At 37.1% G+C, this 27272-nt stretch overlaps 1 protein-coding gene across 19 annotated transcripts in view; it reads right to left on the reverse strand.

Annotated features, from left to right (window-relative positions):
* The window catches only part of PPP6R3 (protein phosphatase 6 regulatory subunit 3), a 58957-nt gene that overhangs the window by 11662 nt on the left and 20023 nt on the right, over positions 1–27272 (reverse strand). For 11 of the 19 annotated variants that reach the window (XM_074585538.1, XM_074585534.1, XM_074585540.1 and 8 more), the window contains 18 exons: positions 25037–25269; positions 23446–23632; positions 22429–22566; positions 21605–21670; positions 21230–21342; positions 20930–21043; positions 20088–20217; positions 18027–18179; positions 15447–15596; positions 14837–14901; positions 12196–12311; positions 11742–11827; positions 8456–8542; positions 6179–6276; positions 4014–4068; positions 3164–3294; positions 1847–1965; positions 264–417 (listed from right to left, as the gene is read on the reverse strand). In XM_074585538.1, the coding sequence (XP_074441639.1) occupies positions 264–417; positions 1847–1965; positions 3164–3294; positions 4014–4068; positions 6179–6276; positions 8456–8542; positions 11742–11827; positions 12196–12311; positions 14837–14901; positions 15447–15596; positions 18027–18179; positions 20088–20217; positions 20930–21043; positions 21230–21342; positions 21605–21670; positions 22429–22566; positions 23446–23632; positions 25037–25263 (2189 nt within the window). In that variant the 5' untranslated portion in view covers positions 25264–25269. Of the gene's footprint in view, positions 1–263; positions 418–1068; positions 1193–1846; positions 1966–3163; positions 3295–4013; positions 4069–6178; positions 6277–8455; positions 8543–11741; positions 11828–12195; positions 12312–14836; positions 14902–15446; positions 15597–18026; positions 18180–20087; positions 20218–20929; positions 21044–21229; positions 21343–21604; positions 21671–22428; positions 22567–23445; positions 23633–25036; positions 25270–27272 lie in introns of all 19 variants that reach the window. The other 8 variants (XM_074585547.1, XM_074585544.1, XM_074585546.1 and 5 more) reach the window with 2 other exon arrangements.

Genomic DNA, 27272 nt, shown 5'->3' on the forward strand with positions numbered 1-27272 from the left:
AAAGGACACAAATATTCTTTAAAAGCCCTAAAAAGCAATGACACTATAGGATCCACCTATCCTACAAAAGCCTGCTATGAGTTAGATCATACAAGGACATACTGTTATAACATATGGAGCCCTTCAGACACTACACACCTTGTATTCCACCAGAACACTACCAACATGGGCTTGGGCAGAGATGGACACCCCAAGGAAACCAAATGGCAGCTGCTATTACATTTAGTAATGAAGAACTTGCCCAGAATCACTAACGTTCTTACCTCAAAGAGGAAGTGAACTCTGAAAAGGAAGCCCAGCCAGTTTCTTTTGCTGGCATAGGTTCTTCTGTACTCCACACATCAGACCCAACAGAATCCAGATTGGCACCATGTGCAGTCTCCATGGGTACATCAAAGTTAGCTGACCAGTTTGGTGCTGAAAAATCATCAAGATGATCATTAGGAACAAATTTAAATAAAGAACATGAGTGCACATATGCCTAACACGCTCATTCTCTATATGTACATTCCAAAAAAAGCAGCAAAATCCATAACTAGACTTTCAAGCGCATGCAGAAGAATCCGCTATATACTGTAAGAAAATGAACGCATTCCCTAGAAGGGAAATTCTGCTAGTAAGACAGAATTTTAAAGACTATTCTGCTAGAAATCGATACAGCTTATCTGAAGAACAAAAACAATAAGCCATACTAGATCAATACTAGATCACGAGTATAACCCCACTTTATTCTTTAAGCTAACATCAATATTTGTTATTTCAAAACTAATTTTGATAATGTAAAAAAAAAAAGTCTTAAGAGGTTTCATCCCTTTTTTCGGTTTCCTATGCACATTTTCCGGAACATAGAAAATGAGCATGTCAACTTAGGTATGGGCAGTCTCTGAATTTCTCATGCACTAACACCACTGCTAAGTTTCAGAAAAGTTTAAGGCTTTTTACAACTGAAAATATTTATTGGTATTTTAAATTTTGGAGCAACTGTGACTTAACAGCATCTAATTTAGGATAGGTCAATTCAAAATACTTCACCTACCCAAGGGAAACATGTTTTTCATTAACACTTACATACAAAAAAACAGGCTGAAAAGGAAGCTCTGACTAGCAATTAGAAATTCCAACCCAGGCAGATATGGGAGGAGACCCACATGGATCAAAACTTGTTTGACACACAGATGCCAACGACACCAATCTGACAAAAGAAAAGAAAACCCTTAACTTTTCCTTCTATTTTAATTTAATTCCTTACAGTCTAGATAAACAAAGGGCTTTTACCTACAGACAGCACTATTTTAACCAAAGCCAGTTTAGTCTACTGTGACTTGAACGTGAACATTTTTAAACCAATTACATCAGTTAAGTTCCACATAAGAGTCTACCGATGTGCATCTTCCGTTCACACATGAAAATTCACACTAATGCAAATTCACTTTGTAGGAAGTCTTTTAGAAGAGCATTGTTGGATGAGAAGTTGGTCTGAAAGGCTTCCAGTAAAAATAACTATATTTTAGGTTTGGAGATTAACAACATCAGTTTTACAGGCATTCAACACCTATAAGTGACTACATTTCATCCTTCCCTTTCCAATTCCTCCTTTTTTTTTTTTCTTCTTGAAGAGTAGAAACATGAATTTTAGAGAGACTAAGTAACTTGACTCAAGACACGTAGAGAACTCAAGCTTCCCTACATCTGCATGCTCTGTTGCAAGCATTCTTTACAGTAGGAAAGACTACTTTATTAAGACAGTTGAAATAAGAGTGGTAAACAAGGAATATTCCTACAAAGTAAGACTGCTAGATCTAACACTTTCCTATAATTCAAAGTAGCTGGGAGAAGAGCTACATACGTTCACTTAAGTCTACTTCCATTTTGTCCTCTGTATTGGTGTGTGATTCAAACAAGTCTTGTTTTGTTCCATCCTCTTCTTCAGAATCTGTACTTTCTTCACTGTCCGTACTGCCCGAACTTAAAATACAAAGAGATAGTTTACATTCTATGTTTAGTATCAGACCCTGGGCACAATGAAATACTGGAGAGTTTGAGGCTGAAGAGAATTACAACAGCTAGCATTCCTGATAGAGTAACTGAGGTATAATTTCTTACTGTTAGCATTCTCCTCATTTATCTCTTGAAAAAGAAAAAGGTTTAAGGTTTTTCACTTGATCATGTAAAGAGGCTATTTCCCCCCCCACTTTTGCAAGCGGAAAACAAAAAATGGTTTTACTCCTGCCATGCGAAAGGGAGGAGAAAAGAAAAGTAAGGAATCTGATCTGTGTACAGATCTGTGTTAGTCTATTTGGTCTCTTCACACTATACAGAAGCACTGAAATAGAAAACTCTCTTCAACACCAATCTAACAAGATATAACTTGATTTATTTTAAAATCTAACAACAGATGTAACAAATCTACTTTAAAATATCCTCAACTGTATTCCATTCAATCATCTTTACATACGTACATGCTTTAAACCCTATGGGTAATCTCTCCCTTCCTAATGAGCGCAATACAAAAAGCAAGGTAAGGTGAGAAGGTAAAGATGCCCCTGAAACACATCACATTAAGGAACCACAGCACCATCAGACAAAAGAATTGGTTTTGTACAGAAGGTGTTAGCAACATGCATTTCAAAGGTTGCAAGGGAAGAAGAGATTTGGTTTGTGTTTCAAGCCACAAGAAGGTCAGAAAAGCCAGGACTACCCTGGGACAAAATTCACTAGATATTAAGGGAGACTGCACAGCCCTGAGAGTTTTGGGGACCAGATGCTCCTTCCCCTCAATGCAGCTTCCTATGCAGTTTTGTCCATAACCACGCTGGTACTGTAGAGAGGACAGCAAGGTCCACACAAAGGTGTGGAACTGGACTGCCTTGTCCAAGGCAAGAATGGCTGACTGGATTTAAAAGCAGAGGGCAAGAATAAACAGCAGGAAAAACACAAGCTACAAAAGCTGAAGTGCAGGAAGAGCCGAGTAGGCAGGGCAGCTGTTGCCATCTTCTGCAAATTATTGCTGGCAGACAGACACTAGAGCCATCCCTCTACTCATTTCTCCACAGAACAGAAATAGCTAGTTATGCTGGACAGCCTGTGCTAACAGCCAGCCTGAACCAAAAGATATGTTCACTATCAAGGGCTCACTATACTGGATGAAAAACACGTTTCTTACCTAGAACGCCTCTGGGACTCCGGTGTAAATGCAATATGTTTTTCTTCCCAAATGTCTTCTTCATCAGAGCCACCATCATCAAACTGCTGTATCCGCTCCTTACAGCATGCCTCAAACAAGGCTATATTGCCCTAAATACAGCAAAAGTAAAAATCTGTATTTATGATTAATCTTTCTACTTAGATTAGTAAACATTTTGAAAATACATGACTATTCTGAAGAGAATCCTAAAGCAGTGGGGGAAAAAAAAACCCAAACAAACATTTCTCTAAAAGCAGCAGAAGACCAGAATGTCTTAACAACTTAAGGCTTGTCAATAAAACATTCAGTGGTGCTTGTTTCACTCAGCTACCAACAAATTGAGCGGACTGTCAAAGAACAGCTAGGAGTTTCCATCATGTTTGAGAACTGCATAGCGTTGAAGAGCTTTTCAGATAACCACACCACCAAGTAATCTAGCTTTATTTTCTATAGTGGGGTTCATTTCAGCACAACTCACAAATAATATCTAGGTTAAAGTCTCTGTTCTTACTTCTCTGTCACCACAATCTCACTGGATGACTGAAACAGCTTTTACCTATAAAACACAAGTGTGCAATATGCACAAATCAGATCCAAGCCTGTTCTTGAACCTGGCCATACAAATTTGAAGCAGTTCTTTCTAACACTGATCAAAGAACAACAATAATGTCTTCCAATTAGAAAGTCTCATGATACGGGAACAAGGTAGGGTAGTATCTTCCATGGATTACACAAAGAAGTAAACATAAACATTACCACCAAAACTCTGAGGTTGCACCGAAGTTTAAAAGACAGTAATTTTTCTGACAGTACAGGAACACATACTTACACTTTCATTTGTATTGAGGGTAAAGTTGATGTCCGAGACCCGATCAAAAGAAACACTACAAAAAATGAGATGTATGCAATAAAACAAGATGTTGTATTATGACATGAAGACATTTCATTTCTCTTAGGTTTCTCATTTTCCAATAATCTAAAAATGTAAGATTAAAGACAACACAGTTTCCAACATAAAACTGTCAAATTCCACATCGAGGAGGCCTGGCATTCATGTGAGTTTTCTAACTGTGAAACATTTTAAACAAAAATACAAAACAATGTCATCTCTACCCTATAGTTAGCTGTGAAGATGCAATAAGCCTAAACAAGCATAACTGAAATAATGTCTGCAAATCTCAAATGCTGTACTGTTATGCACTGGAAAAAAAAAAAGGCAGGCCTAAAGAATGCCTAATCTGACTATGGCCTAACACGATACAGCTCAAAATCCTGCAAAGATCCAGGCTAGCAGTTCTTAAACCCTCCAGCTGGTTCACCACTACATAGAAGGACCTTCTCAACAGGAATAGAGAAAGTGAAAGAGGTATTATCAACTTCTGTTTCCTAAAGAAAAAAATTAATCTCTATTTTTTTTAACCCATTGCTGAAGTTTTTTTCCAAACCAAACACTATCTTCAGATATTAAGCTACTAAACAGTTTCACTAAAGTAATTATAAACACGTCTTAGACTAAAAGTAGCATTAGGCAAACTAAATCTCTAGGGGAAGTAAAAAGAAACAGAGGAGGAAAAGATGGAAAATACTACCAGACTTTCAGAAGAGTTAATCTATTCTTTCTCTAGCCACATACAGCAATGCATTCCGCAGAGCAAGTACTACTCTTCCTCTAATCCTCACTGCATTACAAAGTAGGGAACAAGGGAAGTGGTCTAAAGAAACCTAAGTTTTCGTGTGACTGAATTACTGTGCAAGTTATCATCTGAATTACTGTACAACAGTAAGCAGGTAATTTAAATTGTAATTGATTCTTGCACAAAAAGCATAACTTTAAAGTGTCTTTACCTACATCTTAATTCAACTTATATCATCGGTATACCTATCACAAACTTCAAGAGATCTGCTTACACAAGTAGTCATCTTCTTTCCACCAAGACCATACACTACCAAAAGCATGACCTTAAAGGAATTCCAACTCCTATCCTTGCCAAAATCCACTTGCTTCTATTTACAGTATCCTAAATTGTTTCCTTTCCCATCGCACCTTTGTCTACAATCTCAGCAGTGGTGTAAAAAGGCTGCAATGCTTCTTAGATGGCACGTGCAAGCTTCAGTCAACCATCACTTACTAAACGTGTTTTACAGAAGAGTATTGAGACATTTTATCATGTTTTACCCTTCTAGAAACCATCTTCAAGTAATGCTTTTTACTCTTATCTGTATGTTCCTGCATCCCAAACCAATGAATTCTTACAAAAATCAAGAGGCCTATTTTCAGCAAGAATCCCCGTTCTTTCCCTTTCCCATTATGGTATCAGTTTACTTAGAACTGAAGAAAGTTTTTGTGTGGGCTGTTTTTGTTGTGGTTGGGTTTTTTTGTTTGTTTGGTGGTTTGTTTTTGTTTTTGTTTTTTTTTTTTTCAACCTGACCAAGATTGTTCTCATTTCCTCATCACTTACTCTATTTCTAGAGATGAGTCTTAACTATCTTGACAACAAAGGTGGATTTACAATACCCTTTCTTGCTGTCTCCTACAGAAAAGTACATTCACAGATGTGTTGTTCCTATCATCTCTTCCAGGAAAACTTAAAAGTAGAGTTATTCATGTGGTCTGGTACACAGATTCAGCAGGGAAGAAAAAAAAAAATTCACTTTGAGGCACAGAGAAAGTGAAAGTGCCCCCAACAATGCCATGTCATTGGACAGACATAGCTTTTAAAAGCAGAGTTCGTTATTTATTCAGAAGCACTGTGTTCTCATGTTGGCACAACCAGGACAATAGAAATGGAAGATAAGCCGTTGCTCTCCTCTGTAAACTGTTTGAGAAGGCTTCTATCAAATGCACACCGACAGTACAAAAAGACAGGACTAATCGGCAACTGCCTCGCATCAGTAAAAGCTTGCGTTTATCATCAGCAAAACCACAGCCAAATATACAATAAGAAAGGAAACTCCCAAGAACTATAGTCAAAACCAGTATAATGTTATACTCACTTGCCGATGTCATCTTGATCAGCAAACTTCTCATCGTTGAAGCCAAACTGGTCAATAAAATTGGACGTCATTTGTTGCATCTGATAATCAGAAAAGGCCTGGCAACCCCAGGACCAACGACAGTGATATAATGATTCTAATAATACTCTAAATCCTACTTGCCCATTTTGCTCCAAAGAAATAAAAGTCTCTCTAATATAAACACAAAGGACAGGAAAAGGATTTGTCTTAACCTTTGAATTTTAAATGGTAACACTAACTACACACCTACTTACATTTGCTGACTTGAAAGCCAGTCTAGTAGCAGCTCTTAATAAGAAAGTTAAATCTCTAGTTTAGCCATGTGTTAATCAGCACCTTTCCAAATGCACCCCAAAGAAACAGTGAAACACCACCATATACTAGATAAAAGAAAAAGCTCTCTTTGTTCAAAATAGCATGAAGTTATAGGTGGTAAAAACCAGAAATTCTGCACAGAAGAAGTTAAATTTCACAAAAGTAATCCAGAGATGAATACGCTCCTTAGCATTTTCCTCCCTTGTCTAATTCCTGATTTGTCCGCTTTAATTTTGGAAATATACCTCCTGTTTCCTCCTCTAACTAGTGGTCTAGAATAGGGTATTCTAGCTGAAGCCAGAGGCACCTTTATCAATGAATTTGTGCAGCTAGAGAATGCTTTAAGTAATTTCAATGCATTTCCCATCAGTGATTTCTCTTGTCTAGTATCATGCTTTTCTCACAAGACCACTTTAGAAAGTATATTTTACTAGCTTAGCAAAAAAACAAAAAAGAAAAATTAAGAAAATAGTGACAAACTTGAAAGCAACAGTATGCTTTGCTCCAGATTAACTACCTGGAACTGCTGGGATTGCCTACGCGCAGTAGGTCGCTAAGGGGGTGCATGAAAAGCACAGGGATATTTAAGATCTTACTTTCTCACTAGAGCTGCTACCGATAGCACCCAATTTATCAAGTTTGTACCCTGCACGCATCTAAATCACTGAATCAGAAAAAAATGTATCAGATTCTTAAAACTTGAGCCACCACCCACAATTCAAACTCAATAAGCAATTACTTATCATAAAAACTATAGAAAATGCATAAAGTAGCAAAGCCAGTCTTAGGCTAGGCAGTTACCACATAGCTGTTAGTGTGAGCCAAGAGATTTTGTTCAATAACACAGATAAGTAATATGTTCCATATAAGGGATCTACCAGCAGTCTTGTGCTGCGTGGCTGCCACTCTTTCACCAGCAGTGAAAGAATTGAGATGTATATTGCAGATAGGACAGTATTATTACAGAACTGCTGTCATTCTTCATCTGAATGGCACCAATGTTCTCATAATCACTCATGACAAAAATACTCTAATATCATAACAATATTAAACACTGTATCATTATCATTAGACAGCTATGAAAGCATTAAAACTTCAAGGTGGACACAGCTTTGACTAAAAGCTTTCAGTCTGGTTGATCTGAAAATTCCCTACGCATTCTCAAGTTTGTTTTTTTTTTTTTGCATTAGACCAAATGATATTGAAACACTCACAAATGAGCCGTCAAAAGCATATACTGAATCTAAAAATAAATTATCAAGTTAATTGTAAATTTATTTCAGGAAGATTTGGCTAGGTACCTTTGCCAGGTATCAAGGGTCTACATAAAGTTAAAAACATTGGAGCTGCTGGATACAACCCATCACAGGGGCGCACTTAGGTCTTCATTTATATTGTTGTGACAGCTGCACAGTTTGACATTTTGCCAAAAACTAAAAGCATGTAACAACAAACAGCCAATCCTCCTTGTTTCCTCATCATAATAAGGGTCAACATTTAAAAAAAAAATCTATTAGCAAAACCAAACAGAAACCCATCTTTGCTTTCATAGCAATTCAGACTTCCCAGAAAATACAATTAGGAGCCACCATTTCAAACTTCTACATGTAGTAAGAACTAAAGTTAATATAGAAACTGTGTTGTACTTCACCAGACAGCTGGTATATAAAATCTGTTCTTAGGCGTAATAAAAAGAGATCTGCATACACAGCATGATCAAAGACTAAAAGCTGGAAGGCACACCAAGATGTCCTGACTTCTGTTAAAAACCATACCTCTGAGTCTGAGAAGACACAGTTGTGTGCATGCACACGTGTCTAAGTTTTATTTTAAGCTTTCCAGATTTGTACTTGCTTGTGAGAGAAACACAAGTTCCAATACTTGTTAAAAGTTTGTTTTTACAGAAAGACCAACTTGCGCTGTTAAAAGAATTCAACATACCTGCTGCAAAGAAGAATCCTGTGAGAAGCCGGTTTCTTTAAAGTCAATTTCATCATCACTAGAAGAATGAATATGGCAGGTAGTAACCTACACAAAGAAATTTCAAAGAAATTTAGTCATTTGCTTCATATTCGACAGCCACTCAAGTATACCCACACTCTGGCAGAATCTTCAGTTTCATATCAAAACAAGAAACTAAATTATTTTTTTAGTTTTCCCAGCTGCTATACCACATAAAAAAGCCCCTCAAATATTTCAATAGCATTAACACACACATGAGTATTAGGTATCCCAAAAAAAGCCAAAGCTTTTGACTATTTCAGAATGACTATTTAACAAAAAAGCCAGTCCTACAGTTGACAGTTATGTAAACCAAAATGAGACAAAACTTGCATCTTGTCTTTGTACTGCACAAGTGAATTAGTAGTCACCAGCAGTATATACCAAGACCATCCTCCTTTCCTATATATAAGATATAAGAATTAAAGAGAAACTGTCTTAGGGATCTACAGTATTTACAAAAAGGTAAAATAATCAAACTTCAGAAATTCGTAACCAAGGTGTACTTGCAGAAACAAGCATGGAGCTGTTGCCACAGCAACTGCTGTTTTAAACATTACCCTTGAAAGAAGAGATTATTTTTTTTTGATGATGATCTGACAGAACTAGTGGGAATAATTTGTTCAGTGACACTGCTATATAAGCAACATGTTCTTGGAAGTACTCATCTTCAGTCAGAACAGCACTCCAAAAGTACTTTTAGCAAGGACAGCAATTAGCCATAAAGTAACAGGAGCGACAGCTGACCATTAACACATACTCTATGAAGGAACACTAGTATAAAGCACATCTACAGATGACAAAATTTATACTGCACTATAATATACACTCCTAGAACTCCATGTTACAGATTCCCAAGTGAAGACAGGTGGTTCATGGATTCTTTTCATTTTTTGAAGAAAATATAATTCTATACAAGAGTACCGAAACACATACAAGTCTTCATACAAGACAGACACCTTTCTATGCTCCCACAAATATCACAGGACAATGCTGCAGTCCAGACACATGTACAAGAGATAAATAAAGAAAGTTGTTACCTGAAGTATATTGTGCTTTCATGCTTTTTCCTCTATTTGTAGAAAGTGCTTACTTTAATAACTGGGAGTGCTTTATCCTTGCACATCTACCATTCAGCCCTGCACTGCAGGTACTAGAAGCACTCTGTCTTAAAGTTAGTGAATTTTTGAAGGAAACCTGACATATCAACACTAAAACTGTGGGGAAGAATAGTAATGCACCAAAGTGATCTCTGGGCTTGTCATGTCTGGAGAAGAACTGTTATATCAAATGACAGAAAAAGTCCATTGAAAACTAGTTCTCAGTGTACATTTATGAAAATATTCTTGTGAAGTCTACACATTTCAAGGTAATTATATGGCATTCCGAACCACAATCTGAGCTGCCCCAGATACTGCCCCCTCATGTGGGCACATTTTGAGAGGACAAAAATTAATATACCTACTCCTTTCACAACTGCAACTTGTTGAGGGAAGAGACACCCAAAACCAAATAAGAAATTGTTTATTTAGTTTTAGTTACCACTATGAGTTAATCCCCAGTAGAAATCTTACCCTTACTGCTGTAACTGGAAAAAAGCTCAGGACTCATAGCTAGACATAGCGTCTTCTCCCCCATACTCTCCCTTTGGGAACCAACAGGACATAAGGCCTAAGATACATGAGTTGCTACTCTTGTTTTCTGACAGCTGCTCTGGTTGAAGCACAAGAAAGAAGAAACTGAAAGAAGAAACCAGCATTATTCTACCCGAAAAAATAAGCCGCAGGATTATGCCAGGGAAGGGAGTGAGAATGACCAGTGCAAATTTCAGCAATTCATTCTTTACTTAAGAAAGCTCCTCACTGTTCAGACCAGTCACTTTCTAACACTAACACAGGTACTTTTCACAAATAACTCGTTCTAATGCGTGGCATTTTCTGCCTCATTTCTGGTAATACTGAGAAGGATCTTCCTTAAGAGAAAGGAACTACATGGTGATTTTTAAGGCAATCATGAGCCATTTGTCCTGTAGACTTACTTTTATGCTTAGGGAGGGTATATTCTCCTCACCTAGTCTTTAAGTATACCCCACAAACATTCAATATGATGAATAAAGTTGGAAGGATGCCATAAAGGAACATATCTGAAGTCATAAAAAGTCTCCTGTATAAACCTAGTACTACAACTTGTACAGTGTTCTTCACTGTACCAGCATCATTAATGCAGCTTGTCTAAAGGGAAAAAGAACAATTACTCCACATTTGTTTAATCTTTAGCTAGGTAAGTTTAAGTAGGTAAGCTTAGTGAAGTACTGCCTGCCTTCTACTAGAAGGACAATTAGCAGTGTATAAATAAAAATAAACTCCCTGTAAAGTCTATGAAGTGTTTTGGGGAAACTCTGAGACAGTTCTGCTACATGCTTGCTTCTAAGTTTGCAGTTACTGTTGTTTTAGGAAATGTAACAAGAACAAGAAAAGAAAGACAGAAAAGCCTAAAGAGTGAGGAAGAGAATGAAAGGGATAAAGCGTTCATAGATTTAGAATCAACGTTCCTGATGTAAAATAACTGAAAATAACTGAAAAAGAGTAGTCTCAGCTGCAGCAGCAGTTCATTATGCATGGGACTCAAGGACCACATACCTTATTCAATTATAGTAAAAGAGCTCTCTTTGTTGAGCACCAAACGATTGAGGCATTGAAAGTACTCACAAGATCAGTTACTTCCATAGCCTCCACACAGCTAACTTATTTACATAATTCTTAATGAACTTCATAAGAGTATGTATACACATAAAGATGAGATCACCTGAGCTTAGTTGAGCTGAACTGACTGAAAAAGTATGCAGAGTTCCTTGACTTAAGCAAGGTCAGTAACACATGCAGTGGGATGTTGGTAGCATTTTCCCATTGAACTTACACAGGCTCATTTACATACTGTAGATAAAGCAATTAACACCAGCTCCTGCAGTTTTAGTTTGTACTCTTCAAGCAAACAGGACCTTTCAAGGACACTAACTTGAAGCTGTAAAGAAATCTTCTTTCTTGGTGATTGTCTCGGATGAGCTACTGCAAGATTCCCATACAAAATATTAGTGATATGGCTTTAGTTGAAGAGTAAACTAAAAAACTGTTAGTTCTATAGCTCAGCAACTAGATGTATTTGTTGACATTTGTTGAAACTGAGCCCAAGTAAACACGAGCAATTTTGACTACCCATCACAACTTACCAGGTCTACTGTATTCCTCTTGTTAGTTTCTCCTAAAGAGCTTGTGCAGAATGTCTCCCATCGCTCTCTGACCTCCTCTGGAAGCTCTAGCATAGGAAACAGGAAAACCTCAATTTGATACTATCGACGACAGAGCATCACTTAATTTTTAATTGTTCTCTTCTTCTCTACCAAAAATACTACAAAGAACACATACATCTTCCTAAATCCATACGGATTCCTCCATCTGGCAAACAAGTCCAAACTAAGCAGGTCAGCATGTCTTTGCATTTATTTTAGAGAGCTTTGATGCTGTTAGAAAAAAAAGACTTAAGGATGGATGGTTTTAAACTGAATGCGTCAGAACTAAGCAATATTTCCTTCTTTTACCCAACAGTTGCTTTTTAATTTGATTCATTTCTTCAAAATTTGATAACGAAAGCCATGAAGACAAACTTAAGACCATTAATGTTACCTTTAATAAGCTGTTGGACTAGTGTACTGTTTGGCCCTTTATCTGTACTATGCACAATACAATTTGCTATCCTTGTCAGATGACCCATATAGCCATGTCTTCTTCCTCCTTCAGCCCTGCAAGAGACAAAAAAGAATTCAACTGCCCACACTTGGAGCAACTGTGCTACTGTATTTTGTCATAAAACACTCTACCAGAGTCTAGCAATTACACAAGACAAATAGCGTAGGGATTCTTAAGCAGAAGAGTTGCATTCTAAACCCAAAGGTTCACAAAAATACTCAAGAATTTAAGATACCAACTGCACTGACTACACTGAGCCAGTTTGGAAGACTTAACAAGCATGTAAACTACCAAGGAGGAAGCGCGGAGTATCTGAAGAGATTATTTCTGCTTTCATGTCTTGTCTTTTCTCTGCACACCAACAAGATAAAGACAAAATTAACAACAGGCCCACATTTTTTAGGAAATTTCTGTTGCTGAGAGTATTTTTCAAAACCCCAATACACTGAACGTTCTCTTGGAGCTTTAAGTCCATGATCAAAAGAGAAAAAAAATTTCTTAAATCCTAAGCGTGCTCTAGTTTTGCAGAGTTTCTTTACATTACGTTTAACATACAGAGCTGGAACGGTGTGACCAACTGAAGTTTCCTGAAGTTTAAGAATGACATTTAAGTGCACACCAGAGGTACAATTACAAGGCAGTTCGAATATTTTTTTATGGGACAGGATAAACTGCTTTGTAGAAACAGGAATCACCAGTTTTTAGAGGAATGCTTTGAATAGCTATTATCAGCTGGATCCATTCTAGATCTGACCAAAGAGCTAAATTGAGAGCTCTGACTTGGACTGAATTTCTAGCATTCAGCTGCAAGCTAACCAGATGATTGCTGTATCAGCTTTTTAAGGTTTTGTGCTTTTTAAACGGAGGGAAAAAGAAAAAAATAATCAAGAAAGACCCACTCAATTGTCTAGATATACCTCCAATGAGCTCGACTGAAATCTTTGTAAAGTGACAGAAGTTCAGGAAGTAGCTTATGTTGTGCAAACAAATCACATTACTTGATTTTCCACTGTCATCATCTAACACAAGGTAACTGAAGTGATGTTACATTAATGCCAGACATCGTGAATTAAATAGCATCACATTGTTCACAGGAACAACTTGAGAGATTCCTGTCTTATTTCCTCAACTGCTCAGGTAACACAAGCAACATGTGATGATGGTGAAGGTTATCACTTCTAATACAGGAGATGCAATAAAGAGTGCTTGTATTTGACAAAGTGGACTGATTTGCCATTGCCTAGCCAAAAAGTCTAGAATATGACTGTATCTTCTGTTACCACATGCTTATTAACCGCAGTATATCAAACAGCTTTTTACTAAATCAGATTTTTACCAGCAGAAAGCAGTCACCCTCAAAATTCTAGAGCTGCTCGCAATAACATTAAGTGACAGAATACAAAAGCATAAAAAAAAAATCCATTTCCTGAAGCAGCTAAGCTAAAAATACTTTTAGATTATGTTAAGAACTTATCTTTTATATTTGGGGTCATACCTGTACAAAATTAGATAAAGGGGTGAATTACTTACAACAGTCCTCATTTCTCACAAATAAAAATCAATTCTTTCCAGATAAAAGCACAATGAGGTTTACAACAATATTTTCTGCTTTAGTATTTGCAAACATGAGACTAAGTATTTAATTAATTCATCCATGTGGTAAGCACTGGATCAGGAACATTCTTATCCAACCAAAGAATAATTTTAGGTTGGATCTATGGAAATAACTTTCCATACTTCTCTCCTATGAGTATCTAATTGCTGATAAAGTTGTCAGTTCTCTATAACCTCATGAGAATACAATACAAATTTCCCACTGTAAAAGCACATTCCCTTTCTTTGTACCACCCTCTTCACCTACTTCAACTTCCTTATTTTCTGGTCAGTTACATAAGCCATATATCGACCATCTGATTCACATCAAATACGAACAGGAATATTTTGCGGAGTAGAACTGTCTCAAATAATACACCAGAAAACCAGTAACTTTCTCTCCTAGTCAGATAATTCAGTATTTTGACAAGTTAGAGCTAACATTTATTGTTCAGTACCTCTGGTGAGCCAAACTATTTTACCACCTCAGGCAAAGACTGAGGAGTTTTTTTCCTCCTGATATGAACAGTTTCAGACATCAGTTACTTGAAACTTCCACCCTTTCAAACACACGTACTTCTAGAAGGTATTCCATTGCTAAGGACTTGGCTTTTACTACTTAGGAGTCTGTTGCTCCCCAATATGTAACGTGCTTTGATGTGTTTGTAAATAATTTCCAATTGCTTACTGGAGAAGAGCATTTCCTGTCCTCAAAACTTATGGTATGTTTCTGCACTTGAAGATGGTACAGTCATAGTAATATCTTATACATGGCCAGAATGACAAACTATCATATTGTCAAATGGTCATAGGAAAAAGCATTAGAATGCTACCAAAAAGTAGTATGAGAGAAAGCTTTAATCCAAATATTAACGTAAAAGTGTTTTCAGAACTAGCAAGATCAATTATGAATTGGTCATGCATTCCTTTCACAATTCAAGTCTTACATAGACAATTGCAGGAATGAGGAAAACTAGTTACTCACTGTTTCTTCTCATTCATCTCCCATGCTTCAAGTATTCGTTCTATTAATTGGCACTTAAGGAAGAGCTGTCAAGAAAGCAAAGCAAAATATCCTCAGCAGCAGTAAAGGGGAACTATGCATTTACAGTTGATTTTAACAAATACTACAGTCTTATACAAGACAACTAATTTCAGGTTCAGGATAAACACTTTAATTAAAGGATTTAAAGTTCAGAAGCAGCAGTGAGATTCCAGACAGAAACCTAAAAGCTCAGCCTACATTAATTCTACTTTTCTCTATACCTGCCGAGCTGTAGTAGCATAAAGCTATTGAAGTAGCAATTTTAATTCCTAAAAATAAGAGGAACTTCTCCTTCAACGAAAATAAATACTTGGAGCTCTGCACACACGTTCACTTTGGGGCAGCGAAAGCCTACTCTATGCGACTTTCAGGTTTAACACCCTGAAGTAACATTTTAAGAAAAAACAGAAAAATATTCCTGTTCTTTCTGTACATGAAGTAATGTATAGGGGTAATGTAATGTATATACAGGGGTATATTTTATACAAGAACAGCTGCTACAATACCCTGGAGGCAGGAAAACTCAAAGTCCTGAAAACACACAACTTACATGTTTCAGTAAGAGATTGTCCCCAGTGGAATCCTGATCTGTAATTGTGCCATTTTCTGTGCTTTCAAGAGGACTTGCAAGAATCAATGCAATACAGATTTCTACTTGAGTATGCAAAAAGTTATTCCATGTATACTTAAAGAACATGTCCTGAAAAACAAATTCAACAAGGTTTACACAAACCAAGGTCTTTTCATTGAACATAACCAACAGTCTCACCCCAGCAAGACATTTGAACGACTACACTGGAAGAAATTCTTTAAGTTTTACAATAAGTATTATTGTGCAAGAGAAAATTTGTGACCTACAAAAAGAGTTAATTCTTGTGCTTGCTATTACCTAAACACAAGGACCATCACACTGGATCAGAACAAAAACTCAGCTGTAACTGCATTTATCCCAAGGGCAACTAACCAATAATGCACTTGCAGAGAACAAAGACAGGGAAGAATGACACTCCCCGCTTACATTCTTTCTGCTAGCCACAGCCCAGAGAGTCCCAGAGTCAGAAGTGTTATTTATGACCTTCGTAGCCCTTGACAGATTTCTCTTTGAGTTCACTTAACCTTCTAGCATCTACAGTACTGTTTGTGATGTGCTCCTCACTTCAGTGAGGCTACTTACAAAATCATAGCTACCTATTTTGAACCTGTCATCTACTAATTTTATTCTTCTATTACAGAAGGCTACCTCAGATAATCTAGACACAGTTTAAGATTACTAAGCACCTTACACAAGACAGACAAATACTGAGGCTGAGATACAATGAACGGTGTTCATTTAGTCATGCTCCTGGTTCTCCACATTTTTCCTCTCAAACATAGGAAAGATTTTTTTCAAGCTTTACGTCCCGTTACTTTAGACTATTTCTTACTGCAAAACTCAAATGATTGCTGTCACTGGTAAAATGAAATTAGTTATGGAAGTACATGCAGTGAGTGGAACAGTATTAAACAATGCTAGTCTTATTACAGCTAGAGATCTCCAATTTTCCTTCAGTCCTCCTAAACTACTGACATCCTCCCATAAAGATACGTTACTGGAACTAGACAATTACTTTTTTTAACAATCAAGTCTGCACAGTAGAGCATATGTAGACTTTCAGTAAACAGCATAAAGCCCTGAGAAGTTTATATGGCTATAATTGTTTTTCTTTCCCCTCCATTACGTAAACCCGCACCAGAAGAGCATGTTCAAACCTCACTGAATTTAGTTTACAAAACAATCTACTTTAAGAACATGCAAGTGTTCATAGCAGGTACATTACCTTAGACAACGCATCTAGGAAAAACTTAAACTACAGTGAAGTTTGCTATTTGTATACAAGTTAGCATCTGCCTGCAAACCCAAGTTACACAGAGAAATTAAGATGAAGACATTACAACCATAGCTGTATTAACTACCTGAAGGAAAAAGGGATTCCACATTAGCAAAAAGCGTGAGTTAACTGACCAAAATTTTGTTGTGCAAATCTGGCTTTCGGAGGTTTGAAGGTGTATGAGCTACCAATAATTGTCCCCTTATAGAACAGTGCTGAGATACCATTTGGTGTGCCATATATAGAGACAGGAAAAGGGGTTTTGAGGGAACAACATAGGAAAAGAATGAAAATAGCACAGAAGCCTTGAACGTGGCCAAAAGCTTGTAAACACAGAAATGAAAAAATAAGTTTGTTCAGAAAATAACTTGTCATGGTTCTGCCTAAGATAGAATTAATTTTCTTACTAGCAGCTGGTTTTTGGTTTAAGACAAGAATAATGTTGATAATGCACTAATGTTTTTAGTTGCTGATAAGCAGTCAACTTATTTTCTGCTCCTCACATCACCCCACCAGTGATTAATACAGTTAATTAATACAGCTATGGTTGCAATGTCTTCATCTCAATTTCTCTGCATAACTTGGGTTTGCAGACAGATGTGCTCAGGGTGCACAAAAAGTTGGTAGGAGACACAGCCAGGACAGCTGTCCCCAACTGACCAAAGGAATGTTCCATACCATATGATCTCCTGCTCAGTATATAAAGCTCAGGGAAGAAGGGAGGGAAATTCAGAGTCACAGCATTTTGTCTTTCCAAGTAACCATTGAGCATGATGGAACCCTGCTGTCCTGGAAATGGCTGAACACCTGCTTGCTGATGGGAAGTAGTGAATGAATTCCTTGTTTTGCTTTGTGTGCATGGCTTTTGCTTTATTTATTAAAATGTCTTTATGTCAACCCACAAGTTTTCCTTATTTTTCTGATTCTTCTCCCCATCCCACTGGAGAGGAACAGAAGTAGCCAGGCAGTTGCATGGTCCTAGTTGCTGGCTGGGGTTAAACCACAAGACTGCTTCATATACTTTTGAAGGTGTAGAGAGTAAGAACCACTCAAGTGATCAGAGGAAAACGCTGGCTTCATACAGATGAATTTCACAGTAAAATCCAATATTAGAAGTTCTTGAACAGTGCAATAGAAACCATAACGCTAACAGGCTGAAGAGTTTGTATTATACTTTCCAGCCTAACTATCTTCAGTGACAGAAAAAACAGACAAGATTTTAATAGCAATCCACAAAAACAAAGGCAGCAAGAAGTTCTCACCAGTATTACTCCTATGCTGTTAAGCTCTATAAGCTCCTGATTCACACTGCTTGTATTTGTCTGTAAAAGGCTAGATATTAATCTAATGACATTTAAACGCGTGTTTCCCACAGGTGGATCCAATACACCCCAGGTTGTCTTCATGACACTTTTCTGAAAAACAAAAAAGGTACATACATAAAGCCCACTAAAATACCTTTAAAAAAACAGCTCATCATTACTACGCACAGTGACAGAGTAGCACTTAAAAATATATACAATCAGTCCTTGAGCAGTCTTACCTTCACCCTGCAAAAAAACAGTTTTTAGTTCTGAACACTATAGGTTATTTTAACTCCATAGACAGGAAGCACTGAACAGCTACATGAAACCAATGACACTGTAAAAATTGTTAACTACAGACAGGATCTCAAAGTAGATGCATTTTACCCAACCTTGAATAGAATTAGGAGATACTTTCTAGGAAATACTTCTCACTGGTTAATCCATGTACAGCTATAGTCTACACTGCTACAACATACACCAAACAGCTAGGTGGACAGACTCTAAATATGCCTCAACAACCCTAACTTTATAAACTTGGAAACAATTTCATTAAGCAACAAGCTACTCTGGTGTCTTATTCTAATGTTACACATGAAACAAGCTCCATCTGTAGTCTTTGAAGGAGTTACTTGCAACACAGCAAGAATTCCTTTCCATGCATTAAGGGGTCCTTGTATTACAAATCATAAGCTTCAAAGTTCTCACATTGAAATTTTAGCTGGTTAACAAACCAGAACTGTTGTCACATAGCTAAGTGCCAGACAGTGAGACAAATCTGGTATTAGATACCACAAGAGCTAAAAAAAATAATAAATAATCTATTAGCAAATATGCAATGAGAAGAGGAATTCATAATAAAAACTTCTTCCTATCTTAAGGCACAAACACACTTTGACAAAGAGACTGCTACTGCCTTCTGTAAGGCTGGATGTCATTTATGCTTGACCAGCACCACCCTCGCATCAAAAAAAAGATGACTGATATCCTGCTAGTTTATTTAGTCCATTCCTTATGTAAGGCAGAAATCTAAGGATGCTCTTTTAACTAGTGCTCAAAATGAGCAACAGATTCAGTAACTTCACTAGATGACTTATTCAAGTGCTAATTATGTCCAACCATCAGAAAATACTCAAGCATCTTATGTGACCCTGCATTTACTGTAATATAGACCTGTATCTTGTCATGTTGTTGCAAGAAACATAAGACAGTTTCTTTGCATTTTATTACCTCTCCCGCATTTGGAAATCTTGAGGTCTGATCTTCTCTAGGTTAAAAAAAAAAAAAAAACTTTAACACTATCTTGACTTCCTCATCTGCTCTTTTATATACCTTAGGTCTTTAGTTTCATTTTGGCCCACAGGTCCTCTTACGGACTGTGGCACCCAGTTCAGGATGCAGTACTTCAGTCGAAATCCTGCCGGTGAAAATTTGAGTCGAAAAATATAAATGGATCATAGGTAAACCCCCTATTTATAAATCTTGTATTTACCTTTCGCAACAGCGTGACATAGATAAGCTGCTTAAATCAGTTAAAAAGCCCAAAGAATTTAACATGTCTAGAGTGCAGGGTGCATGCCATGGAGCTGGTCTACTTGGGTTCTGGGCAAGTCTAGAGGAACCATGCAGGCCTCATGTTGGTCATGCCAAAGTTCCAAACAACTGAAGCATCCATAGTCCATGTTTCTTATCCAGATAGGATTTCCAAGCAGAAAACAGGACTTAACCCTAAGAATATATAGCAAATCTCTTCATTGCTTCCAGAAAGAAATAATTGCTTCAAGGCTATTCTGCCAATTAAACAAAGTTTAAGCTGGAAAAGCATGTCATTTAGCACAACGCATTGGCTCAGAAGCAACAACAATGAACAACAAAGCTCACAACAGGCTGGAAAGGAGCCTGGGCACTTGCCCGAAAGTTGTCAAACTGGGTTTTGTTTGTTATTATAACCTGCCTAAAATACAGTCACACAGTGACAGCCTTGTTTCAATTAATTTGGTAACACAAGGTTTCACTTACTTTTGGAGGCTCAAGTAGGAGTTCATGGAAGGATGAAAGTCGTGCTTTTATGGCTTCTAAAACACTTTTGTTGACCGAATATGTTGAATTGCTCATGCCTGGAGGACAGATCTCTATATGGCCTTCAAATCTAAAACATGCAGAAGCAAAATCTGATAATTAATATCAAGATTATTTCTAAAACACCTTTAAGGTATGGTTTTGACAGTGTCACAGTTCTGACGGCATGTGAAAAGAATGAAGAGGCAAGTAAAAACACAAGGTTACAAATATAAATTAAGTGTGAAATAATAGTTGAACAAAATTTTCCCAAACACTAGCCCTAGTATTTTTCAGTCTATTGTATCTGAAATCTCTAATACGGTTTTGAGATAAAACGTTACAGCTGTTCTACTTCCTCTTTTGAGGCAGATAAAGAGCTTCACTCATCTATCCTGAGCAATATAAACAAGCTGAATGTACCACAGAGATCTGTACAGTTGTTTCTCAAAGCGAAGCTGTAATAAAATTCCAAGAAACTTTTTAAAAAGACAATACCCAATCACTGCACTGTACATATTTACTCTATTCCTTGTATCCAGAAACAAACTGATGGAATGTAATTAGTCTGATCTGTCAAGTGGCATTTAAACTAGCTTCTAGAAAAAAATGCAGAAAGACGAGTAATTTGGTGAAAGCGCAGTAATGCCAACCGCAATCACTTGATTCGCTCTTTTACTACTTCAGCTACAACAGGACACAAAAACAGTTCAGTCATAAGTACATGGAAGACACTTGCTACTGCTCAACAGTAGTTTAGTTAAATTATGCAGACATAATTTAAGCGAAATAAGAACACTTACGTCTGTCGTCTTGTCTCAAGTAAGGTCAATAGTATTTGGATTGCACTGACTATTGCAGATTCGTTTTTTTCTTTATGAAAAATATTAGACAGCAGCTGCTCTATGATTTCTTGTCTAAAAAGAAGAGCATTGGCATCAGATATAACATTACTTCAGGATATAACTTTTAACTGAAGTAGCTACCATTTGCCCGTGTAAAATTAATAAGGGGATAAAAGTAAGGTTTTCAATGTCAAAAGTTAAAAACTATGGTTTTTTATGAACTGAAAATAAAATCAGAAATTCAGCAAACCAGCTTACTTCTCTAGACTTGCAAGCAGTGGATCAGGTTCTGAACTGTTCTGTACTTGCAACATCTGATCTCTGCTTAGACGAATAATTTCACAGAGTGACTGTGATGCATTTGAATGCCTCTGGAACAGAAAAACATAGCTTTTCACTATAAGAGTAATAACATGCTGAACTGTAATTCTTCAATTAAAAAGGTCAAAGTTTCAACTTGGACAAGAGTCTCTCCTACGCAAAAAGGTGAAGGGGAAATGACCACACTTAAATACTGAAATCAGCTTAATGAATAAAGCAAGCAGAAAACAATAAAACTAGAAGCTCTAACACTAGATTGTACAGCAACTTGCTGAATAGACAGACCCATAAGAGTGTCAGACTGATACTTACATCTTCATCTTGAGACGGATGTACAATTTCCACAAGCCGCTGGATAATTCTCTCCTCATTTAGCCACTGTAAAAGTGTTTGTGGGTGTTAGTAAGAATGTTACTCAAGTGAATGAATTAAACGAATTAACAAAATTAAAAGAAGTTGTTTGACAATTGCCACGAGTCATACTGCTCAGGAAGAAATTCTTTACAGTAAGGGTGGTGAGGCAGTGGAACAGGCTGCCCAGGGAAGTTGTGGCTGCCCCATCCTTGGAAGTGTTCAAGGCCAGGCTGGATGGGGCTTTGATCAGCCTGGTCTAGTGGGAGGTGTCCCTGGCCAGGGCAGGGGAGTTGGAACTACATGATCTTTAAGGTCCCTTCCAACCCAAACCATTCTGTGATATTTCTAAACAAGGACTAACAGTATTTCACAAAAAGGGAAAAAAGTAAAATTTGTGTTTCTGAGCAACTCTAAAAAAGAAAGCCTTAATTTTTAAATAAACTTTCTGGTACCAAAAAAAAACCCAACGTTGAGTAGGGTCCAAAACATTTTTAAAACTGTGTATGGCAGTTTTAGGTTAGATATTAAAGACCAGAAGAGACCAGCCAATCAGGTTCTAAGTTGTCCACACCAGCACTGTGGCCCCACTGGAAATGTAATGGCAGCTCCAAGCAAAAAAGACAACTAAAAAAACAACCGACCAAAAAAACCAAAAAAAACCCCAAAACCCCCACACATCTGATTTCAGGACATTTACCAAATAAACTTAGTAAAACCAGCAGAACATAAGCCATCTTACAGTTCACATGTCAGACAGAAATCCTTTGAGACATTTTACTTACATTTAATACTTCTTGCCGGGGCTGTGGAGGTTCTATGCAAGTCAGTAGCCTGAGCAACAAGTCCATGATAGCAGAGGTCCCTATGTGCTTAATAATGAGGTCCACAAAATCATGTTTCCTCTTTAAAAAATCCACAATCTAGAAATTAAAAAGAAGTAAGCTTACATTTCCTTACCCATATTTTACATGGTAAATGACACCAACCAGTCTAGTTTCTCTCTCCTACCAAATGGAGAAAATAAATGAGAACTTCTTAAACACTTTTCCCACCTAAAGTTTACAGGACAAGGCAAGATAAAAAAAATAACACACATGTATAGAGTAGCGACAGTGGCACAGGACAGATCCATACTATGCGCAGTGTCTTGGGCCTCCTCTCAAGTCCAGCTTGATGACCCTAAACTACTTATAATCCAATGCACAGTCAGCCTTCCTTTTTGGTATGAATTACTCTCATCCCTGCTTACTGAGTAAAGCTCAACATAGCAAAACCCTAACATAATACAAACAAATACAGAGCTTACTAAATTAAAGATACAGAACAGAGTCACAAACTTAGTGTGCCCAGGTGCAAGAGCCAGTCATTGTAGCCGTTTGCAGTATCGGGCCACATGAACACAGAGTACAACAACATTTCTGAACAAGGACTCCAAATACCTCTCACCTTCTATAAGAATTCTTCACACCCAATCAGACACTTACCTTCACCTCTAACAGCAACTAATGCAAATATCACCATATAAAATACTGAGCTAAGCCAAAAGTAAGCACTCACACACTGATTGCACAAATAGCTCAGGCAAATCTGAATCAGATACATCTTACTCATCCAGCAATATTTCTTTAATCCTGTGCATACCATAAAAAAAAAAGTTAGTGTCTTCAACTAGTATGGAAGTTGAATGCTCTTTTTTGACTCCATTGCTATCCCTCAAACATGAAGTCTTAAAGCAGCATTGCAGAATGCTACAACTTTATTACGTCACTTGTTAAAATAGAGATCTTTTAAGTATTTACCTGTTCTGGTTTTCTGCTTATAAGTATACTTAGCACCTTGCTGAAGAAACTGGCCAGTAAAGGGTTTAGAGGAGATTCATTTAAGAGGAAGCTGTACAGTTTCATAAGTAAGGATTCTTCTTCTCCCAGCCTATCATTGATCTGTGAGACATCTGATGTGAGCAGCTCACATGATATGTTTGGATATCTAGGGAAAAGAAAAAAAAAATAATAATCCATCACTCATACTTCAAAGCTGTCACACTTCCAACTTTGAATTCAGAACTTGGTGAGGCTTCTGACCAAGTTTTCAAGCAGGGTTGGTCTGCACTAATTAAAACAGCAAACTACTGCAAGCTAACATAACTGCACATTCAGCCTACAAACTGTTCTTTTATTTAAGAAATGGACAACTTGGTTCTCCAGTAGCAACAGGACAACACTAGGGAAGTGGGGAAAGGGAAAGATTTTAAGATCTGTTGTTAAATCCGTCTGTTCAAGTACTGACCTCTCATTCCAGAAACCACTTCTTTTTTTGAAGGGGAAAAAGTTAGTTACCGAGAAGTTAAACAGACTGATAGTACTGACCAATACTGGCGAGGGAGCAGTGTGCTTATCCCTTTCTAATAACAGGGATTACATTAAAAAGGTCAAAAGGAATAGCTTCAGGATTTTTTTTATATAAACATACACACACACTGCAACTCAGTAAACTAGTCAGTCTGACAAAGCCAGTACAGTTCAGAACACTGAGTAATTAAACTAAGACAAAACACTAAGCCATCAATACCAGTAATTTCGTGCATTTGACAGTACTATCACCCGCTCAACACTAAAGGTAATTTTTGACAGCATCAGCATCTTAAGGTTTCTAAGTGAAAGATGCTTCAATTTCAAACTCTACTAGAAACATTTACCAGAGACTTGGTTTACCAGAAACAGTGAAGTGCTGCAACTAAGAGCGTAGCTTAACTTTTTTTTTTACATAATGCTTTAAGGAAAAAACCATCAGCTTTCTGTATAGACAACTCTAAAATAGGCCAAAAACGGCAAAAGTGCTTTTATACGAATTGACACGTTGACTTTTGAGTTTGAACCTTCCCAGCAAACTAGCTCACGCCTTAGCCATACACAATTATGACAGTTCTAGCTCTGCAAAAGAAAACACCATCAACTAGACTGTAGCAAGGAGTGCTACAGACCCTCTAATAAGCATTTTCAAAGCATCTTACCAATCATGAATAAAACAAAGCTAAGCACTTAACTACACTACCCAAATAGGGGTTTTCATTCAACTATTTTCTTAATAATCACAACGACAAGAGTCTTCATGTGAGTTCTGATTATCTTTTTTTGTAAGTCTCCCTTGGACAGCAATTGGTTTTGGAAGAATTTGTGGATAACAGGCTTCCATTTGAAAAATATGCAAGTATCAGAACTATTTATTTAAAAGTTCTACAAAGCCCCTTGAAAACAAACTTACTCTAAAGATACCAGTATTGTACTACACACCATTACGCAGGGATTCAAAACACACTATCAAATTAGCGGGAGTAAGTTACCCCTCTTTCAACCTTCCCAAGTCTCCCCCACCCCCCAAAAGTTTTCCTACTTATATCGAATTTTTTCATCCATGTCTTGAGGTGGCTCTTCGATAATAAATGAAACTAAGTCTTCCAAACATTCTAACTTCAGCAGAAACTCTATAAGTTTGCGATTCTGAGCCTTGCACTCTTGCAGAACATCCTCTTCATCCATCAATTCCTTCAGTGTTACATCTTCTCTCTCTAGAAGCGTATCTATGTGGGATGATGAATGGAGATCAAATTTCCAAAACATGCTGGTCTGGATAAGAAGAATATACACAGAGCATTAAGGTTACAAATCTATTCACGCAGTATTTGTAGTAACACTTCACAGTAGTATTTCATAGCTCCTAACCCCAAAGGTGCCTGCATGCATAGAAGCTTTCTAGAACTTGAATAAGATACAACAATGGATGCTGATGATCAAGAGCTACAAAATCAGGGTTGATTAAATGATAACTGAATACTCTAGTAATTTTTGTACCTTTAGCAATAGCCAATATTCTAACATCCAAAGACAAAGTTAGGAAGCTCCAGGGTTTACTTACATGAAAGGAACATGCTAATCTGCATTAAAGAAAAAAAGCATATCTTCAGTTTTTAATTTATTGAATTTGCTCTTCCCAACCTTTGTTATGAATCTATGCACCAAGTCTCAGATTCAGAACTTGCTCATCAATTACTAGAGCTGGGAGAGGATAAAATGGGCACTGTATAAATGACCTAGAGTACCACCCTTGCTGTTGAAGAAAATGCCTATAAAGGTGGAAGAATTATAAGAATTTTAACTTGCAGGCAGCACACAAAGTGCTGAAGCTAATTTCAACACAGGACCTACTCTCTCATTGTACCTCCCTCCACAAACTTGACACAGGAGGAAGAACAAGGGACAATAAAGTATCTTATGCAAACACACGAAAGGCCAGTGGCTCCAACTGCTGAAACATTGTAAAAGGCCATAACAGAAGCGTATAAGGATGAGCAACTTAACCTTTCCTTATAAAATGCTTTGGCACCTCCATGTTAATTCTGTTGCTCTATGACACCTTGCAAGCAGTTGCTACTGAGACAACTGTGCTATCAGAAAATAATATTTCAGTGTATGATAGATCCAATAAACTCCTGCTTTCGCTTCTCATTAAGTTCAACAGAAGCATTGGCTCCATTACCCCCTCTCCAAAACATGGCTTTTACACGACATTTAACCTCTGACACAGTATCAGCTGGTCTTCCATGAATGCGGAATTCAAGTGGATTGAAAGAGATACTACAAATATTAGAGAACAGTAGGAGAAACTTTTCTTTCCTTACAATTGGAAGCAGCATGGTTTTGAGCAGTACTGATTTAAATATGGAAAGAAGCACTCCTTTTGCTCCTTTAATAACTGCTTTCCAAGTGCGAAGGATTGATTCAATATGTTAATTACTGCTGGGCCTTAGTGACACCAGCTGTGAGGACATGTAGTTACCACAGAGAATGTAGGTGAATAGTACTATTTTAGCAAGTAAGCTGCAGGTTATATGCAGGAGCAAGCTTAAAGACAATAATCAAACTATGCTTTTGTCATACACCCCTATAAAAACCTAAAAGAACTACAATATAAATATCTAATTCTTTTGCAAACTAAGAGGTAGACAGCTATAAGCATTTTTTTCCAAGTTAAACTGGATTCAGCATGCATACTATAGCTACTTAGAACAGTGAAGTATCAAATTCAGTACTTCAGCAGTTTAGAAAACAGATACAAGTCCAAGGATGCAGCAAAACCCTTATGACTCTCTTCATTAGCAAGACTTCCAATATTTAGCCTAAATACTGAAAAGCCTGGTATACTCACTATAGAGAAGTTTAACTGTTTTTAGGCTTTTCATTGTTACTTTAACCATTACACACTCATCACTTAATACAACCTTACTTTTCTTAGCCTTCTGTCAAGTGTTGCAAGCATACATAACTGCTCCTAGATTACATTGATTTTGTTTGACTCCCCTATCTTTAAAACAGAAAGCTATCAGGAAAAGGTACAGATAATTTCAATTGCAGTATCAGTACTTATAATCATCTGAGATTCCATGCAAGGATTAAGCGGTTAAAAAACAGAAAAACATTCTTTTCTACTAAAAGTATTAGTAAACTTACAAGCAGGGTTCAGAACAACTGATCTCAGAAATTATCTTAGATCAAATTACACAAAGTTGTTATTAAAAATGCTAGCTTGCGGGTATTCAGGCTGCACAAAGAGTTACTGTAAGCAAATGAAA

This window comes from Larus michahellis, chromosome 4, assembly GCF_964199755.1.
Source record: "Larus michahellis chromosome 4, bLarMic1.1, whole genome shotgun sequence".
In the NCBI taxonomy this organism is placed as follows: domain Eukaryota; kingdom Metazoa; phylum Chordata; class Aves; order Charadriiformes; family Laridae; genus Larus; species Larus michahellis.